This window comes from Puma concolor, chromosome D3, assembly GCF_028749965.1.
Source record: "Puma concolor isolate L17-30 chromosome D3, mPumCon1.1.hap2, whole genome shotgun sequence".
Taxonomy (NCBI): domain Eukaryota; kingdom Metazoa; phylum Chordata; class Mammalia; order Carnivora; family Felidae; genus Puma; species Puma concolor.
The window spans coordinates 23,327,160-23,341,248 of record NC_141678.1 but is presented as its reverse complement, the minus strand read 5'-3'; the positions used below and the strand labels follow the sequence as shown (position 1 = coordinate 23,341,248).

Here is a 14,089-nt window from a genome sequence, read left to right as displayed (position 1 = left end):
TGGATTTTAACATAGACAAATGTATACATCTTTTCCTTAATCATTTGTGCTCTTTGTGTTTTGTTTGACATCTTTCCTTATCCTCTGATCATAAAGATATTCTTCTAGGCTTGATTTCGGCTCAGGTCATGATCTCACGGTTCCTGAGTTCGAGCCCTGTGTTGGGCTCTGTGCTGACAGCATGGGGCCTGCTTGCTGTTCTCTCTCTCTCAAAATAAATAAACTTAAAAAAAAGATATTCTTCTATATTCTTTTCTAGAGATTTCAAGGGTTCAATCTTCGTATTTAAGTCTTTAATCCTTCTGGTGTTGATTTTGTGTGTGGTGTAAAGGAGGGATCCAGCTTCTTCAGCTTCTTGTGTTTTTTGTTTTTTGTTGTTTTTTTTTTGTTTGTTTTTTAAAGTAATCTCTACACTTAACATGGGGCTCGAACTCATGACCCCAAGATCAAGAGTAGCATGCTCCACCTACTGAGCCAGCCAGCTGCCCTCAGCTTATAGTTTTTTCATGTGAATAACCTGTTATCCCTATTAAATGAACTTTCCTATCCTCCCTCATCTGTAGTGCCACATCTTAAATTCTTATTTATTTATTTATCTATTTATTTACTTATTTAGAGAGAGGGGCAGAGAGAATCCCAAGCAGACTCAGCACTGTCAGCACAGAGCCTGATACAGGGCTTGATCACTTGATTCATGAGATCATGACCTGAGCTGAAACCAAGAGTTGGACACTTAACCAACTGAGCCACCCAGGTGCCCCTATAGTGCCACATCCTAGGAGAATAAGATGCATCCAGAAGACGCACCTCCCTTCACCTGTGACTTTTGCCCCCTGGCGTACTGGAGGCCTGTCTCCAGAGCCAAGAGCCCTGGAGGCCATTAGCAGGGAAGGCCTTGCTGTTTCACTCTGTGCTTTGCTCTTTAGGTTTCCTGCTGCCCCCAAGAGCCCTTAGACAAAGATGCTGTAGCCCTGGTGAGCTGGTAGGCAGTGAAGTACATTTGGGGGTTTAACATTTCTCCTGCTTCCATGGCCACAGATTCTCCAGCTCTGTATTGGGAACCATGACCTTTTTATGAGGAGAAGGAAGGCTGATTCTTTGGAAGTTCAGCAGATGAAAGCCCAGGCCAGGGAGGAGAAGGCTAGAAAACAGGTGAGAAAGACCATGTCTGAACCACTGTTGTCACTGCTTCTTGGTCTTGGCTTGGGAGGTAAGGAGCAGTCGTAGGCTCACAGGTGTCATTTGGCAATGGACATACCTTCTCTTATTTTATCCCTGTTGGATCTTTACTGGCCAATGCCCAGCTGGTGTGGTGTCTGCTCTGGAAATGAGGAATAAATTCTGAAAGCATATACAAAAGAAACATCTCTAGTTATTTCCCCACTTAAGTGAAGTGGGAGTAATGCAGGTTTGGGAAGAGATAGTCAAGCCTGGGTCTGTCTGTCCATCCATCCATCCATCCATCCACCTAGCTAACTCGCTTTTTTTTTTTTTTGCCTGCCGGTCTCCTTTGCCCAGCCTTGTCCTTTTCTAATTAGAAGGTGATAGAATGCATGACAGCATCTCATGTTACCGAGGGAATGCTAATTAGACTTCGGCCACACTTCCCCACCACGGGTCAGCCCAGGCGGCATATTGCCTGTGGTGGGAGGTGCCAGGAGAGCTTATCAGCAGACTGGACAGTCCGCATCATTGTTTTCTACTCATAAACTATCTCGGCTCACCGAAATCCACACAACTAATCTGAGCCTCGCTGCTGAGAATATCCACTGTGGCTTTGGACTAACTCCTAGACAGAGTGGCAGCAGCTGCAGTCAGCTGCCCGCAGGACTCACAGGCTCGGAGCAGTAATCATTAGTCTGTGCGCAGCTCTCTGATGTGGGTACTCTGGCGAGGCTGGCTCCCTGCCCTGAGATTTACAATGAAATGCCCAGTTTGATCCAGCTTGCTTTTAGGGCTCCCATCTCTTTGCTGAGATGGCATACTCAGCATGGGATGCTTTGGCGGCCAGGCTGGTGGAATGGGTTTTGTTGGACAAAGAAATGCTCCTGAGCCAGCACGGTCTAAGTGGCAACTTCAAGAAGAGCCTTCTTTGACCTCTTTTCAGCTGAGCAAAGCTTAGAAGTGAGAGATCTGAAGACGGCACTGAGTGTGTAGGCCTCGAGATTGTGGCAGAGAAGAGCGTGCATACACCCCACACCTGCACTGCCTGTGGAACAGCAGAGGCAGGGGCCTGGCACCTGCAGGCCGGGCTCCATGGCCCAGTAGTATAGACACTGACCTTGGAACCAGATGTGAAAGTTAGTATGTGACATTAGTAGATGACTTATCTTCCAGATCTCAGTTTTCTCATCTGTTAAGTGGAGCTAATGGTATGCCTTCTCTGTCTCAGATCAAAGGACACATTGCACCTGAAAGCCTTTGTGAACTTAAACTACCTTGCAAACAAGAGGTCCCTTATTATCGGGTGGAGGTCTAGGGGGAAGTGCAGTGCTGGGAATGGAAGGTGGTTGCCTGGGCTTTTGTCAAGGGGAGAATAATAGAGATACAGTAATCCACCTAATGGAAATTTGTAATGCAGTGGAAATTAGAGAACAAACTGGCCAAGCTTTTCACTGACCTGCAAGGGAAAAATTAGAGAAGAATTTACAGTATTTTATTGCTTGCTATGCATTATTCCTTTGAGGCCCAATGCCTTTTTTTTTTTTTTTTTTTGGCTCAGTATTTACAAAAGGCAGCAATCTTAAAAATCTTGGGTTTGGGAGAAAATTGAAGCAAGAAGTAATTAAATGTGCTCTATTTAAGGAAGAAAATAGTGCAGTGGTCACTTCTGGCTTCTGCTTTCTGAACTCAGTTAATACCCTAGGATCACAGAGAATAGCACTTGTCCTGTGCTTGTTCCCCTTATTAAGCTCTGCATGTGGCCCAATTAACACAGTGATCCAGAAGGCATGGGAGGTGGCGGCAGCTTTGTACCAGTGCCTTAAGGACAGGGGGCCGTGTTCCCCGCTCAGCTCCCTCCTGTTGCAGGCCTGGCCGGGAGCTGCCTCTGCGTGAGGCTGGGAGCCTGTGCCGTGGGGCTGTGGCTTCCCCCTGTGAAACACAATGTGTGAACTACACGATTCCATCTTCTCTGTGGGTCAGAGGCAGGAGTGATTGTGGATGAAATTAGAGATGTGGGAGGGGTCGTGTGGGTGAGAAATGGTGAGGTGGCTCGTCCAACCAGAAGAAAGCTGTCTGTTTCTGGGGCTCCATCTCAGGGAGAAGGAATCTGCATTGCATCCTGTCCGCTGCTGGGCAGAGCCACGTGAGGTCTTCCAACAAAAAGGGATATCGGCAGGGTAGCCATTTCAGTACACAGTGTGTAAGAATGCCTCCTTCGATCCAGGTGGACTTGGCAGGGCTGGCTTTTTTGTTGTTTTGTTTGTTCCCTCACCCCTAGATGGTTTTTCAAGGGACACAGCTTTTGATTCTCCAGCTGGTTTTGAAGGACAGAGGGTGGTAGGTGACAAGAATGACACTGCCAACCTCTAAAGTAAAGGGATGAAGAGGGTCTCCCTGGGCATCTCCGGACACTGGGCATTCTAGGACCCTTGTGGCAGTGTAGGTCGTGAGCCCCATGACTCTCGTTCCCCCCCCCCCCACCCCAGATGGAGCGGCAGCGCCTTGCTCGAGAGAAGCAGATGAGGGAGGAGGCTGAGCGCACAAGGGATGAGTTGGAGAGGAGGCTGCTGCAGATGAAAGAAGAAGCAACAATGGCCAACGAAGCACTGGTGATTTCTGGGGGAGTCTGGGTCCCAGGAGGCTACACGGGGATTCCCTTGGGTTTTGGGAATTAGGTAGGCCTCCTGAGGACCACAGATAAGTAACATTTGCTTTGACATTTCAGCTAAAAACAAAAACAAAAACAAAAACGGTGCCTTTTCTTTCCACCCATGTTGGCAGGAGATCATGTGTGGCCAAGCCCCACTTTCCCCGGGGTGCCTTTAAAGCAGGGCCTCTCTGCCTGCCTGGGGGTCAGATCACCCTCTGTGATGAAAGTTGTCCTGTGCCTCATAGGATGGTTAGCAGTGTCCCTGACCCCTACCCACTAGATGCCACTAGCACCACCTTACCCTTGATTTGTGACAATCAAAAACATTGTTACCTGTCTCCCACTGGTTTGAACCACGCATTTAAAGGGAAAAGCCTTGGCTCAAGTGGTACTCAAAAAGGTGCTTTCTTGTTGTTCCCCATGGGTGGGACTTTCTGAAAAGTTGAGGGTGTGGCCGTCTGGCCCTTGCCAAAGTGTCATCTGATGGGGCATTCAGTGGCAGGGCCCCGGGGAGTCTGACGCTCTGGTTCCTGCTGACCTGAATTTCTGAGGCCACATCTGGGAGGGATGACAGGCATGTGATCGATTCCCATCCCAGCTGATAGCACCCTTCTCTCCAGATGCGGTCCGAGGAAACGGCTGACCTGTTGGCGGAAAAGGCCCAAATCACTGAGGAGGAGGCAAAACTCCTGGCACAGAAGGCCGCGGAGGCCGAACAGGAAATGCAGCGCATCAAGGCCACAGCCATTCGGACGGAGGAAGAGAAGCGCCTGATGGAGCAGAAGGTGCTGGAGGCTGAGGTGCTGGCGCTGAAGATGGCTGAGGAATCGGAGAGGAGGTTAGAGGTGGGGAGTCCAGGGCACTGGGGCCCAGGCGAGGGGCTGTTCAGTCGTAACCTGGCCCTGAGGCAGAGCTTGACCGCACTTGTCCACAAGCTGCTTCAACTTCTAGGATGGTGGGGTGGGGGGAGGCTCCTCCCTTGACAGGTTGGTGAGGACTGGTACTTAAGCCGGTGTGGGCTTTGGGGGCTGGGGTTAGTGGAAGGGCTCAGGAACACGGTTCTCTAGTCGAGTGGACCTCTGGTCATGCTTGTGTCTGTGATAAACCGCCGTCCCTCTGATAGCCATGTTTGCAGGAATGCCATCAAGCACGTCTGCAGACCGCTTTTAGCTGAGGAGCTGTAAGGAGGCTCTTCTTAATTTTAAAAAATGTGGTTCTTTTCCCTTTTCATTTAGGGGACATGTGGGGAGAGAGCAGCTATTTACCTTTAACGTGGTAATGAGGAACCCACTTCCCTTCAGCCATTCTTGGTGCTAAGGCTCCTGAGGCAGATAGGAGGGGAGGGCCAGGATCCTGTCTGTGGCCAGGATGCGCCAGCTCATGACCAGGTTGAAGGATGGAACTGTAGTCTCCACTTTTCAAAGAGTATTCTAGCCTCTGGATTGTTCTGGTCCTGCAGCCTTCAGATAAACACTGGCACATTCCCCACAGCATTTGGCTCTATTGACCTAGAACACTTGAATTTGGCTTTTTGCTACAAGGTGCATTCACTACGGTTTCCTCTCCGCTTTCTGCATGTTGTTCTGGGAATATGGATCTTTGTTTCCTGCCCTGTCTCAGGCCCCTTTCTTTCTGTGTGTGGGTCACTTCCCCCAAGACCGATGTTGGGCCTGGTCCCTGGGTCCTGTGTCTTGCAGGGTGAGGCACGAAGACCTCAGCGTTGCTGCTCATCTTGCCTGAGGTTGGCCCTGGGCCTGCAGTCGTTTTCCTCGGGGGCTGTGAAGAATCGATTCTTTCTCATCCTGTCCTTCGTGATCCGATATAAGATCTTTGATTCATGCACTGTACCTTTGCCTAGCTCACTCTCACCCACAAGTTAAGCAGAGGAAGCTGTTGGCCCCTCCCCCCTCCTCTCCCTCTACCCATTGCAAAGGTTTGAACTTGACTCCTTCCCAGCAGCTTCCCTGCCCTTCCCATTTAGATTTACCATTGCAGTGAACAGTACTCAGGAATGTTATCCTTGCTTTGGAAGTTCTGATGTTCATGTCAGTGTCCACCCCCCACCACTGGCCTTGTTTGCCTGATCTGGTGCCATCATCAGGGTTAACTCAGGTCCCTCCTCTCCAGGGGGACTGTGGGGAAGAGGGCTGTCTTTCTTCTACCTGTCACCTTCATGGACCTGACATCTCCTCCTTTCCTTGCAGGGCCAAGGAGGCAGATCAGCTGAAGCAGGACCTGCAGGAAGCCCGCGAGGCAGAGCGAAGAGCCAAGCAAAAACTCCTGGAAATCACCACCAAGCCCACATACCCGGTGAGCCGGGCTGGGAGCTGCCAGCCTGCAGCTGCTTCAGACCTTGTAGCTTTCTCTTCCCTCCAGCCCTTCAGTTCCGCTGGTGGTGCCACAGCAGAATGAATGATGCAGAGGGCCTGCAGCTGGGGAAGGGGCAGAATGCCTGGTCTGCCATTGGCCTTGGACTGGTCACCTCTCTGGTTGCCTGGATAGCAGGCAATGGGGCCTTTCCTAGCTCTGAAATGTTTTTCTTTGTCTTTTTTTTTTTAAGTTTACCCATTTATTATTTCTGAGAGAGAATGAACAAAAGCAGGGGAGGGGCAGAGAGAGAGAGGGAGATAGAATCTGAGGCAGGCTCCAGGCTCTAAGCTGTCAGCACAGAGCCCAACCTGGGGCTTGAACTCATGAACCGTGAGATCATGACCTGAACCGAAGTTGGATGCTTAACCAACTGAGCCACCCAGGCACCCATGTTTTTCTTATTCTAAGTAATATAGTCCCAAATTATTTTTAAGAGATGATAGCTGCTGCTGCTGCTGCTGCTTCTTTTTCTTCTTCTTCTTCTTTTTTTTTTTTTTGAGAGAGCGAGGTTGCAAGTGAGCAAGGGGCAGAGAGAGAGAGAAGTGGGGCTCACTTGGCACTTATGTTTTACCTAAAGTGAGGCTCATGTTCACCCGAAGTGGGGCACGAGCTCACCTGAAGTGGGGCTCGAGCTCACCCGATGTGGGACTTGAACTCACAACCTGTGAGATCATGACCTGGGCTGTAGACAGATGCCACCCAGGCACGTGAGACGGTAGCTTCTTGATGCCAAGCTGAATGTAATCTTCAACTACCTTTGTGTAATGTATACCATCATTGCAGTTCTGGGCAGGGGTACTGTATACCTCAGGGTAAACTATAGCCATGTAAGAACCATTTTCCAAACTCAATTTTGGGACAAGGAGGCAGACTTCAATTAAACAGGGTCACACCGGGGCGCCTGGGTGGCTCAGTCGGTTGAGCGTCCGACTTCAGCTCAGGTCACGATCTCATGGTCCATGAGTTCGAGCCCCGCGTCGGGCTCTGGGCTGATGGCTCAGAGCCTGGAGCCTGCTTCTGATTCTGTGTCTCCCTCTCTCTCTGTTCATTCTCTGTCTCTCTCTGTCTCAAAAATAAATAAAAACGTTAAAAAAAATTAAAAAAATAAAATAAAATAAAAAAATAAATAAACAGGGTCACACCATGAGTAGACAAGCCTCTTCCCTTCCCTTCCTCTGTGCATTCAGTTCAGCAAACTGTTCTGTTCCATATAATACCAGGCACCTGGATAGTTCAGTTGATTAAGTGTCCAACTCTTGGTTTCAGCTCAGGTCACTATCTCACAGTTTTGTGGGTTCATGCCCCGCACTGGGCTCTGCACTGTTAGCATGGAGCTTGCTTGGGGTTCTTTCTCTCCCTTTCTCTATCTCTCTGCCCTTCCCCTACTCACACTGCCTCTGTCTCTCCCAAGTAAATAAATAAACTTAAAAAAAATAATAATGCCAGTCAGATGCAGAGTCTGTATACAGACAGGGTGCACAGAGGCCTGGAGGGGAACATAGCCCAGCTTGTAGGGGCAGGAGAGGCATAGGATCGTGCCTGAGCTGGCTCTCAAAGGCTAAGGAGGAGCTAGCCAGGCGAGAAAGAGACTGTAGGGTATTCGCAGCCGGTGCACAGATGTGCACATGGCACAGTGTGTGCACTGCACACTCACAAGGCATGCAGCCAGGAGGCACACAGGGCACAGCGGCGTAAGCTGCCCAGGGTTTGAGGTGGAGGGAAACGTGAGCGGTTTCCTATTGTCATCTGTTCTGGTTATCTATTACTATGTGACAGGCCACCCCCCAAGCCAGCCATATAGCTCAAAACAGCCATTTGTTATTCTCTCTCATGGCTTGGTGCATGGCTTGGGCTGATGGTCCTTCCTCAGAATCTCTGAGGCAGTCGCAGACAGCAGCCAGGACTGGAGTCATCTGAGGGCTCATCTGGGCTGGGCACCTGAGATACAAGTGATTTTAAAATATATACTGGAATGGGGTAGCCTGGCTAGCTCAGTAGGTAGAGCATGCAACTCTTGGTCTAAAAATAGATGGGTAGGTAGGTATGTAGGTAGGTAGAAACAAAGGGAGGGAGGGAGGGAGGGAGGGAGGGAAGGAAGGAAGGAAGGAAGGAAGGAAGGAAGGATAGGGAGGGAGGAAGGAAGGAAGAAAGGAAGGAAAGGAGGAGGAAGGAAGGAAAGAGGAAGGAAGGAAAGGAGGGAGGGAGGAAGGAAGGGAGGAAAGGAGGAAGGAAGGAAGGGAGGGAGGAATGAAGGAAGGGGGAAGGAAGGAAGGAAGGAAGGAAGGAAGGAAGGAAGGAAGGAAGGAAGGAAGGAAGGAAGGAAAGAAAGACACTGGAGCAAACTTCATGTGCTCTTCAAACAGTAAATAAATAAGTCCTGGAGGAGCTCGTTCATATCAGCCTTTTACTCATATTTCATGGTATGGATGGATTGTAATTCATCTAAGCAGTCCCCTATGGATGGGTATTTAGTTTGTTTTCATCTGCAGTTGTGAACAAAACTGCAGAAAATATCCCTGAGCATAAATCTTCGCACATACGGTGAATGTACTGGTAGAATAAATTGTCAAATAGAACCGTGGGGTCAGGTTTTCCATCGAGATGCTTTCCACAGAGGTTGTCCCAGTGTCTGTTCTCACCCACAGTGCAGCACTCAGCGCCCGTCTTTTTGGAGATTTTGATGAGGTATAACATCCATACAGGGAAGTGCCCCAAATTATAACTGTACAGCTTGATGCATTCTCGCAAACTCAACACACCAATGCACCCAGCACCCAAATCAGAAAACAGAACGTTCTAGTACCCCAGAAGCCCCCTCTCAGCACCACCTTCAACACCCACGCAGACAGTCTGCCTCAAGCCTGTCATCGTCTCAGATGAGCGCTCTGGGCCTCTGCTCTTTCCCAGACGCTGTCCCAGACTCAGCCAAGGATCCAAGGGTGAAAGAGAGGCAGATCCTGCCCTTAGGAAACTTGCCAACAGTAAAAGAAGAAGACGCAGCCAAAAGGGATTTTTTACAGGGTGGAGTTAGGGAAGTGCCACCACAGAACCAGAAGCACCATGTATAGCAAAGAAAAGAGTTGCCATCTGGCCGAGAGGGATCTAGAAAGGCTTTGGTGAGAAATCCTAGTATTTGAGAAGGGCCTTGAAAGTGAGGTGGCGTGTAGCAAAAGGAATAGTTTAAGCAAAGGAGCAGAAACAGTGATGTTCACGATCCAATAGGGCAAACAGTAGGAAACACGGGAGAAGTAGATCGGGGCCATATTTGAGATGACCCTTTGTTCTGGGATGAGAAAGTCCTCAAATCTAATTGCTTTGCCGTCTGCTTCAAGCCCTGCTCTGGCTCTGTCTTCCAAATCCAAACCCTCAGCATGCAGGGCAGCCCTCTATGGTCTAGTCCCGGCCCCCCACCCACCTCACCACACCGGTGCCGCAGACCCTCGGCTTTCTCGCCAAGCATGCTCTGCCCTGCCCAGTGCCGTGCCTCTTGCCTGGCATGTCTTTTCCTCTGTCATATCCTCTGCTGCCAACATAGCATACCTTCTCCAGCTCCCCGGCCTCTGTTCAATCCCTGGCTGTAGTGTCTACCTTACTTAACCGGGATGATCTGTAAGCACCTTTGTTTACTGAACAATACTGTCAGCTGCTCAGAGCCAGGGACCCTGTCTTGTTCTCTGCATCTCCAGCTCCTAGCCTGGGGCTTGAGGGCTTCCTCAACAAAGAAGTGAGTGGGAGTAGTGTTTAATTTGGCTGAGCGTGAAAAGCTGGCAAAGGTTCGAGGGAAGAGGAATGATTTGTCTGGATTTGTAGTCTTTGGGGCCAGTCACCTGGGAGTAGCCAGTGTGGGTAGATGGGGAACAGGAGAGACTGGGGTAACATGAGGCCATGGTGGTGCTGGGAGGCAGGGCCTGAGCTGTGTGCCCATTTCTGTGGCTGCTGGAGGATCAGTGGTTAACACAGCAGTGCCCCCTGTTCCCATAGAACCCGAACCTCCTAACCAGACATTTCTCATTCATAGCCCATGAACCCAATTCCAGCGCCATTGCCTCCTGACATGCCAAGCTTCAACCTCATTGGTGACAGCCTGTCTTTCGACTTCAAGGATACTGACATGAAGCGGCTTTCCATGGAGATAGAGAAAGAAAAGTACGTAGTTTCCTGACTTCCATGCCCCCAGCCAGTGAGCTAGAGTGGGGCCATCTGAGCTTGGGAAAAGTGGAGGGTTATCACAAGCATCTGTCACTAGCCCCTGCAGGATTTGCTCTGTTCCCATCCTCTGGAGGAAGAATTTCCTCATCAGAACTGAAGGACGTCACACCAGCGTCCAGTCTTCCAGGATAACAATGATACTTGATTGGTGACCTGGAGTTTACAGGGCTCAAAACCTCACCTACAGTCTCAGACTGGTTTTCCGGGAACTCTGAGTCAGTCAGACTGCTGTTCACGTGGCGATAGAGCACATGATAGTGTTCTAACACAGTAACAGAACATGCTTCCTAGTTGTGTCCTCTGGCGGCCGAGATCTGTGGCACTTCCCATGTCTAGGACAAGGGTCAGAGAAGAAACTCGGGCTCGAGGCCGAGGAAGGCAAACGTCCAGGTCAGGCTGGCCCTGCTGTCCAGGGCAGCCCTGAGCTGAACCCCCACATGCCCTGTTCACAACAGCTTCTGCTGTCATGGTTGGTGGAAGTGGAGCTGAGGTGGAAAGTAGAAATCTAACTGAGGTTCCCCCAGATTCCCAACCACAGATCAATTGGCCACTCAGGCCACAGCTTACTGGAGAACCATCACAAAAGCTGCTGGGTGTTGGGTGCATCAGTGTCCAGTCTTTTTTTTTTTTTTTTTTTTTTTTTTAATGTTTGTTTATTTTTGAGAGAGAGAGAGAGGGAGAGAGAGACAGAGACAGAGTGCAAGTGGGGAAAGGGCAGAGACAAGGGGAGACACAGAATCTGAAGCAGCCTCCAGGCTCTGAGCTGTCAGCACAGAGCCCAATGCAGAGCTTGAACTCAGAAACTGTGAGATCATGACCTGAGTTGAAATCCCACACTTAACCAACTAAACCACCAGGTGCCCCCCTGGGTCTTTTTAATGTTTATTTATTTTTGAGAGAGAGACAGAGCATGAGCCAGGGAGGGGCAGAGAGAGAAGGAGGCAAAGAACCCGAAGCAGGCTCCAGGCTCTGAGCTATCAGTACAGAGCCTGATGGAGGGCTCGAACTCATGAACCGCAAGATCATGACCTGAGCCGAAGTCGTATGCTTAACCAACTGAGCCCCTCAGGTGCCCCATGTCTGGGCTTTTTAGCTTTGTCTCATTTCATTCCCACTAACTAGCCTCAAACATCAGAGGTAGGTTTTAGTGTGCCATTTATAAATGAGAACACAGATCTGGAGTGTTTAACGAACTCACCCAGCATCGCACAGCTGATGAGGGACAGAACCGGGATTCAGCTCCAAGCCCATCTGAGGGTATGTGCTTTCACCTTGTACAGTATCCTTGGAAGAACTGTCTCGGGACAGTGCCTCTTTGGAGCTCGGGGTGAGCAACCACGAGCCTCTCCGTGGTATCTGCTGTCCAAGTTCATCTTCAAGTCTTTCTCCATTGACCAGGCATAGTAAGCATTTCGTGGTTGTGATCAGGGAGAGGCTACATCCTGTTCCGTGTTCTGCTTTTTTATAGTTTGTATTTTCTTATCACCCATGCATGTGACATTACCATCACATGACAGACTCCATATACTAGCCATGGGAATCACTACAGAATTAGCATTTATATTGCATGATTTGCCTGGCCATGACATTATAGTTGGACACTTTGAGAATGATTTCCAGATTTTCACCATTGTAGATACAGTGTATCTACCTGCAGGTGGTGGTGGGAATCTTTTTCTTCCTGATATTGGCCGAGCAAGCTTCCATTCTGTTTAGGAGATGATGTCCCAAAACAAGTAGGGATGTGGCCACGGCCTAGCAGAAGAGGTCACTTGAATAGAATCACTTAACCAAGAAGGGCCAAGACGAGGAGATTGTTTTGGATGTCAGGAGTCTTGATTCATGTGTTGTTGCTTGTGCGGAATTAAAAACTATCTACTGTAACTGGTATTTGTAGAGCGCTTTCAGAGAGTTTACCAGAGGGCTTTCCTACCCTTTATTTTGCTTAATTCTGACCACAGCCCTGTGATCATTAGCCCAACCTCATGGCCAAGGAAACAGATTCAGACCTATTTAGCGATTGGCCCAGGCTCCCACGGCCTGGGAGTGTCTGAGCAGAGATGTGATGAACTCCATCCAGGCTGCAGACCCTAGATCCCATGTCTCACTGTTGCCAAAGCCATGATACACCATGTCCTCTTGCTGGCAGAGTGGAATACATGGAGAAGAGCAAGCATTTACAGGAGCAGCTCAATGAACTCAAGACTGAGATTGAGGCCTTGAAACTCAAAGAGAGGGAGACAGCCTTGGACATTCTGCACAACGAGAACTCTGACCGGGGTGGCACCAGCAGCAAGCACAACACCATCAAAAAGGTACCGAGTCTCCCGTCTTTCACTGATCAGGACAGTCATTAATGAAATGGAGGTTGGCATCTGGTTTCCTGAGTAGCCAAGTCATTAGACTGTTATCATTTTTTATACATACTTAGTTGAGGAAATTTTTTAACTCACGCCAGAAAGGGAATTTAATCCGCCAGTGACTGTGAACCCATTGGCTTGATGGAAGGGGAGCCTGTGTTAAAAGCTCTGATGAAATGAATCACTGTTACGAGACAGGTTTTGATCCATCATTTAGCAGTAAAGCGATTCTGTCTTTTAAGCCAAGGGGAGTTCTGCCCAGGGAGCTGCCTTACTTCATGAGAAAGCAAAATGAAACAGAGGCTTTTGAGAATGGACTCTCCCTCTAGTCTTTTTGGGTTATTAAGTGGCAAGAACTATTTAAAAAATCCTGTTCTTACTTTAAAGAAACCAAATTCTGAATTTTTAACGTTTTTCATACTTAAAAGGAAGTGTCTAGAAGAACCTTAATGTTTTAAAAGATGAAACTTCATTTATGTTGCTATCAGTTTCAAATTGTTCTCTACTGATATTTTGAGCGTTCAGGTTTTAGAGAAGGTTAAATTCCATAAATATCAGCCCAAGAGTGTGCTTCTCTCTCGGACAAAGCACAAACGGCCCCTCCTGCTGGTTTGTTCCTGACTTATAGCCCAGGGTCAGGCTAATACCTGTAAAAGAGGTGTCATTAAGATGAGACTGTTCATTGAGTTTAGATCATGATGGTTTACCTAAGTTTAATTTTTTACTCTTTACCTTATTCTTTAGAGTGGTCTCCAGGTTAAGGAATATCTGTTTTCAGTAGTTAAGCTGCATCTGAAAACTCCAAGGGTTCTATAGCTACTTGCCAGTGCTAATGGGTACAGTTGGGAGCCTCAAATTCCTTCTCTGTACTCCAGTTAGTATTGGCACCGGGTAGAGAATTCCTCTTAATAGCATAGCTGAAAAGGAAAGGCCTTTCCCCATTCCACATTCTTCTTCCCTCTGGCTTCCGTTATTTACTGGGTTTCACTTCCAAAACTAAATTATTGAACAGTTAGTGAAAGGGGAACTAAAGTGAGGCCTCAGCCAGTGAGCCGAGAGGTAAAATGATGACTGGGCCAGGGAGCCAGTCAGCCCTCGAAGGAGCTTCCTCAGGCACCCCACCCCCAACCCCCCGCTCCTGTCCCCAGGCTCCTCATCTGGGCACACTGAAAGGTCTCGTCTTTGCTGTTGCTGCCGTGAGCCAGGCCCTCAGGAAAGCCGGAGGGACCTGTTTCCAGGCCATAAAAACAAACAAATGAAGTCACTTGTCACCATTTCAGGCCTGTCTGAGCATTTTGCAAATGGCACATGTGGCATTTGTTGATATCACAGGGTA

At 48.9% G+C, this 14,089-nt stretch overlaps 1 protein-coding gene across 10 annotated transcripts in view; it reads left to right on the top strand.

Moving 5' to 3' along the window:
• Nucleotides 1–14,089, top strand: part of NF2 (NF2, moesin-ezrin-radixin like (MERLIN) tumor suppressor) — an 80,620-nt gene that overhangs the window by 53,133 nt on the left and 13,398 nt on the right. For 8 of the 10 annotated variants that reach the window (XM_086682124.1, XM_086682126.1, XM_086682125.1 and 5 more), the window contains 6 exons: nt 1,039–1,152; nt 3,651–3,773; nt 4,435–4,652; nt 6,019–6,124; nt 10,203–10,330; nt 12,543–12,708. In XM_086682124.1, coding sequence (XP_086538250.1) covers nt 1,039–1,152; nt 3,651–3,773; nt 4,435–4,652; nt 6,019–6,124; nt 10,203–10,330; nt 12,543–12,708 — 855 coding nt within the window. The remainder of the gene's footprint in view (nt 1–1,038; nt 1,153–3,650; nt 3,774–4,434; nt 4,653–6,018; nt 6,125–10,202; nt 10,331–12,542; nt 12,709–14,089) is intronic. The other 2 variants (XM_086682128.1, XM_086682123.1) reach the window with 1 other exon arrangement.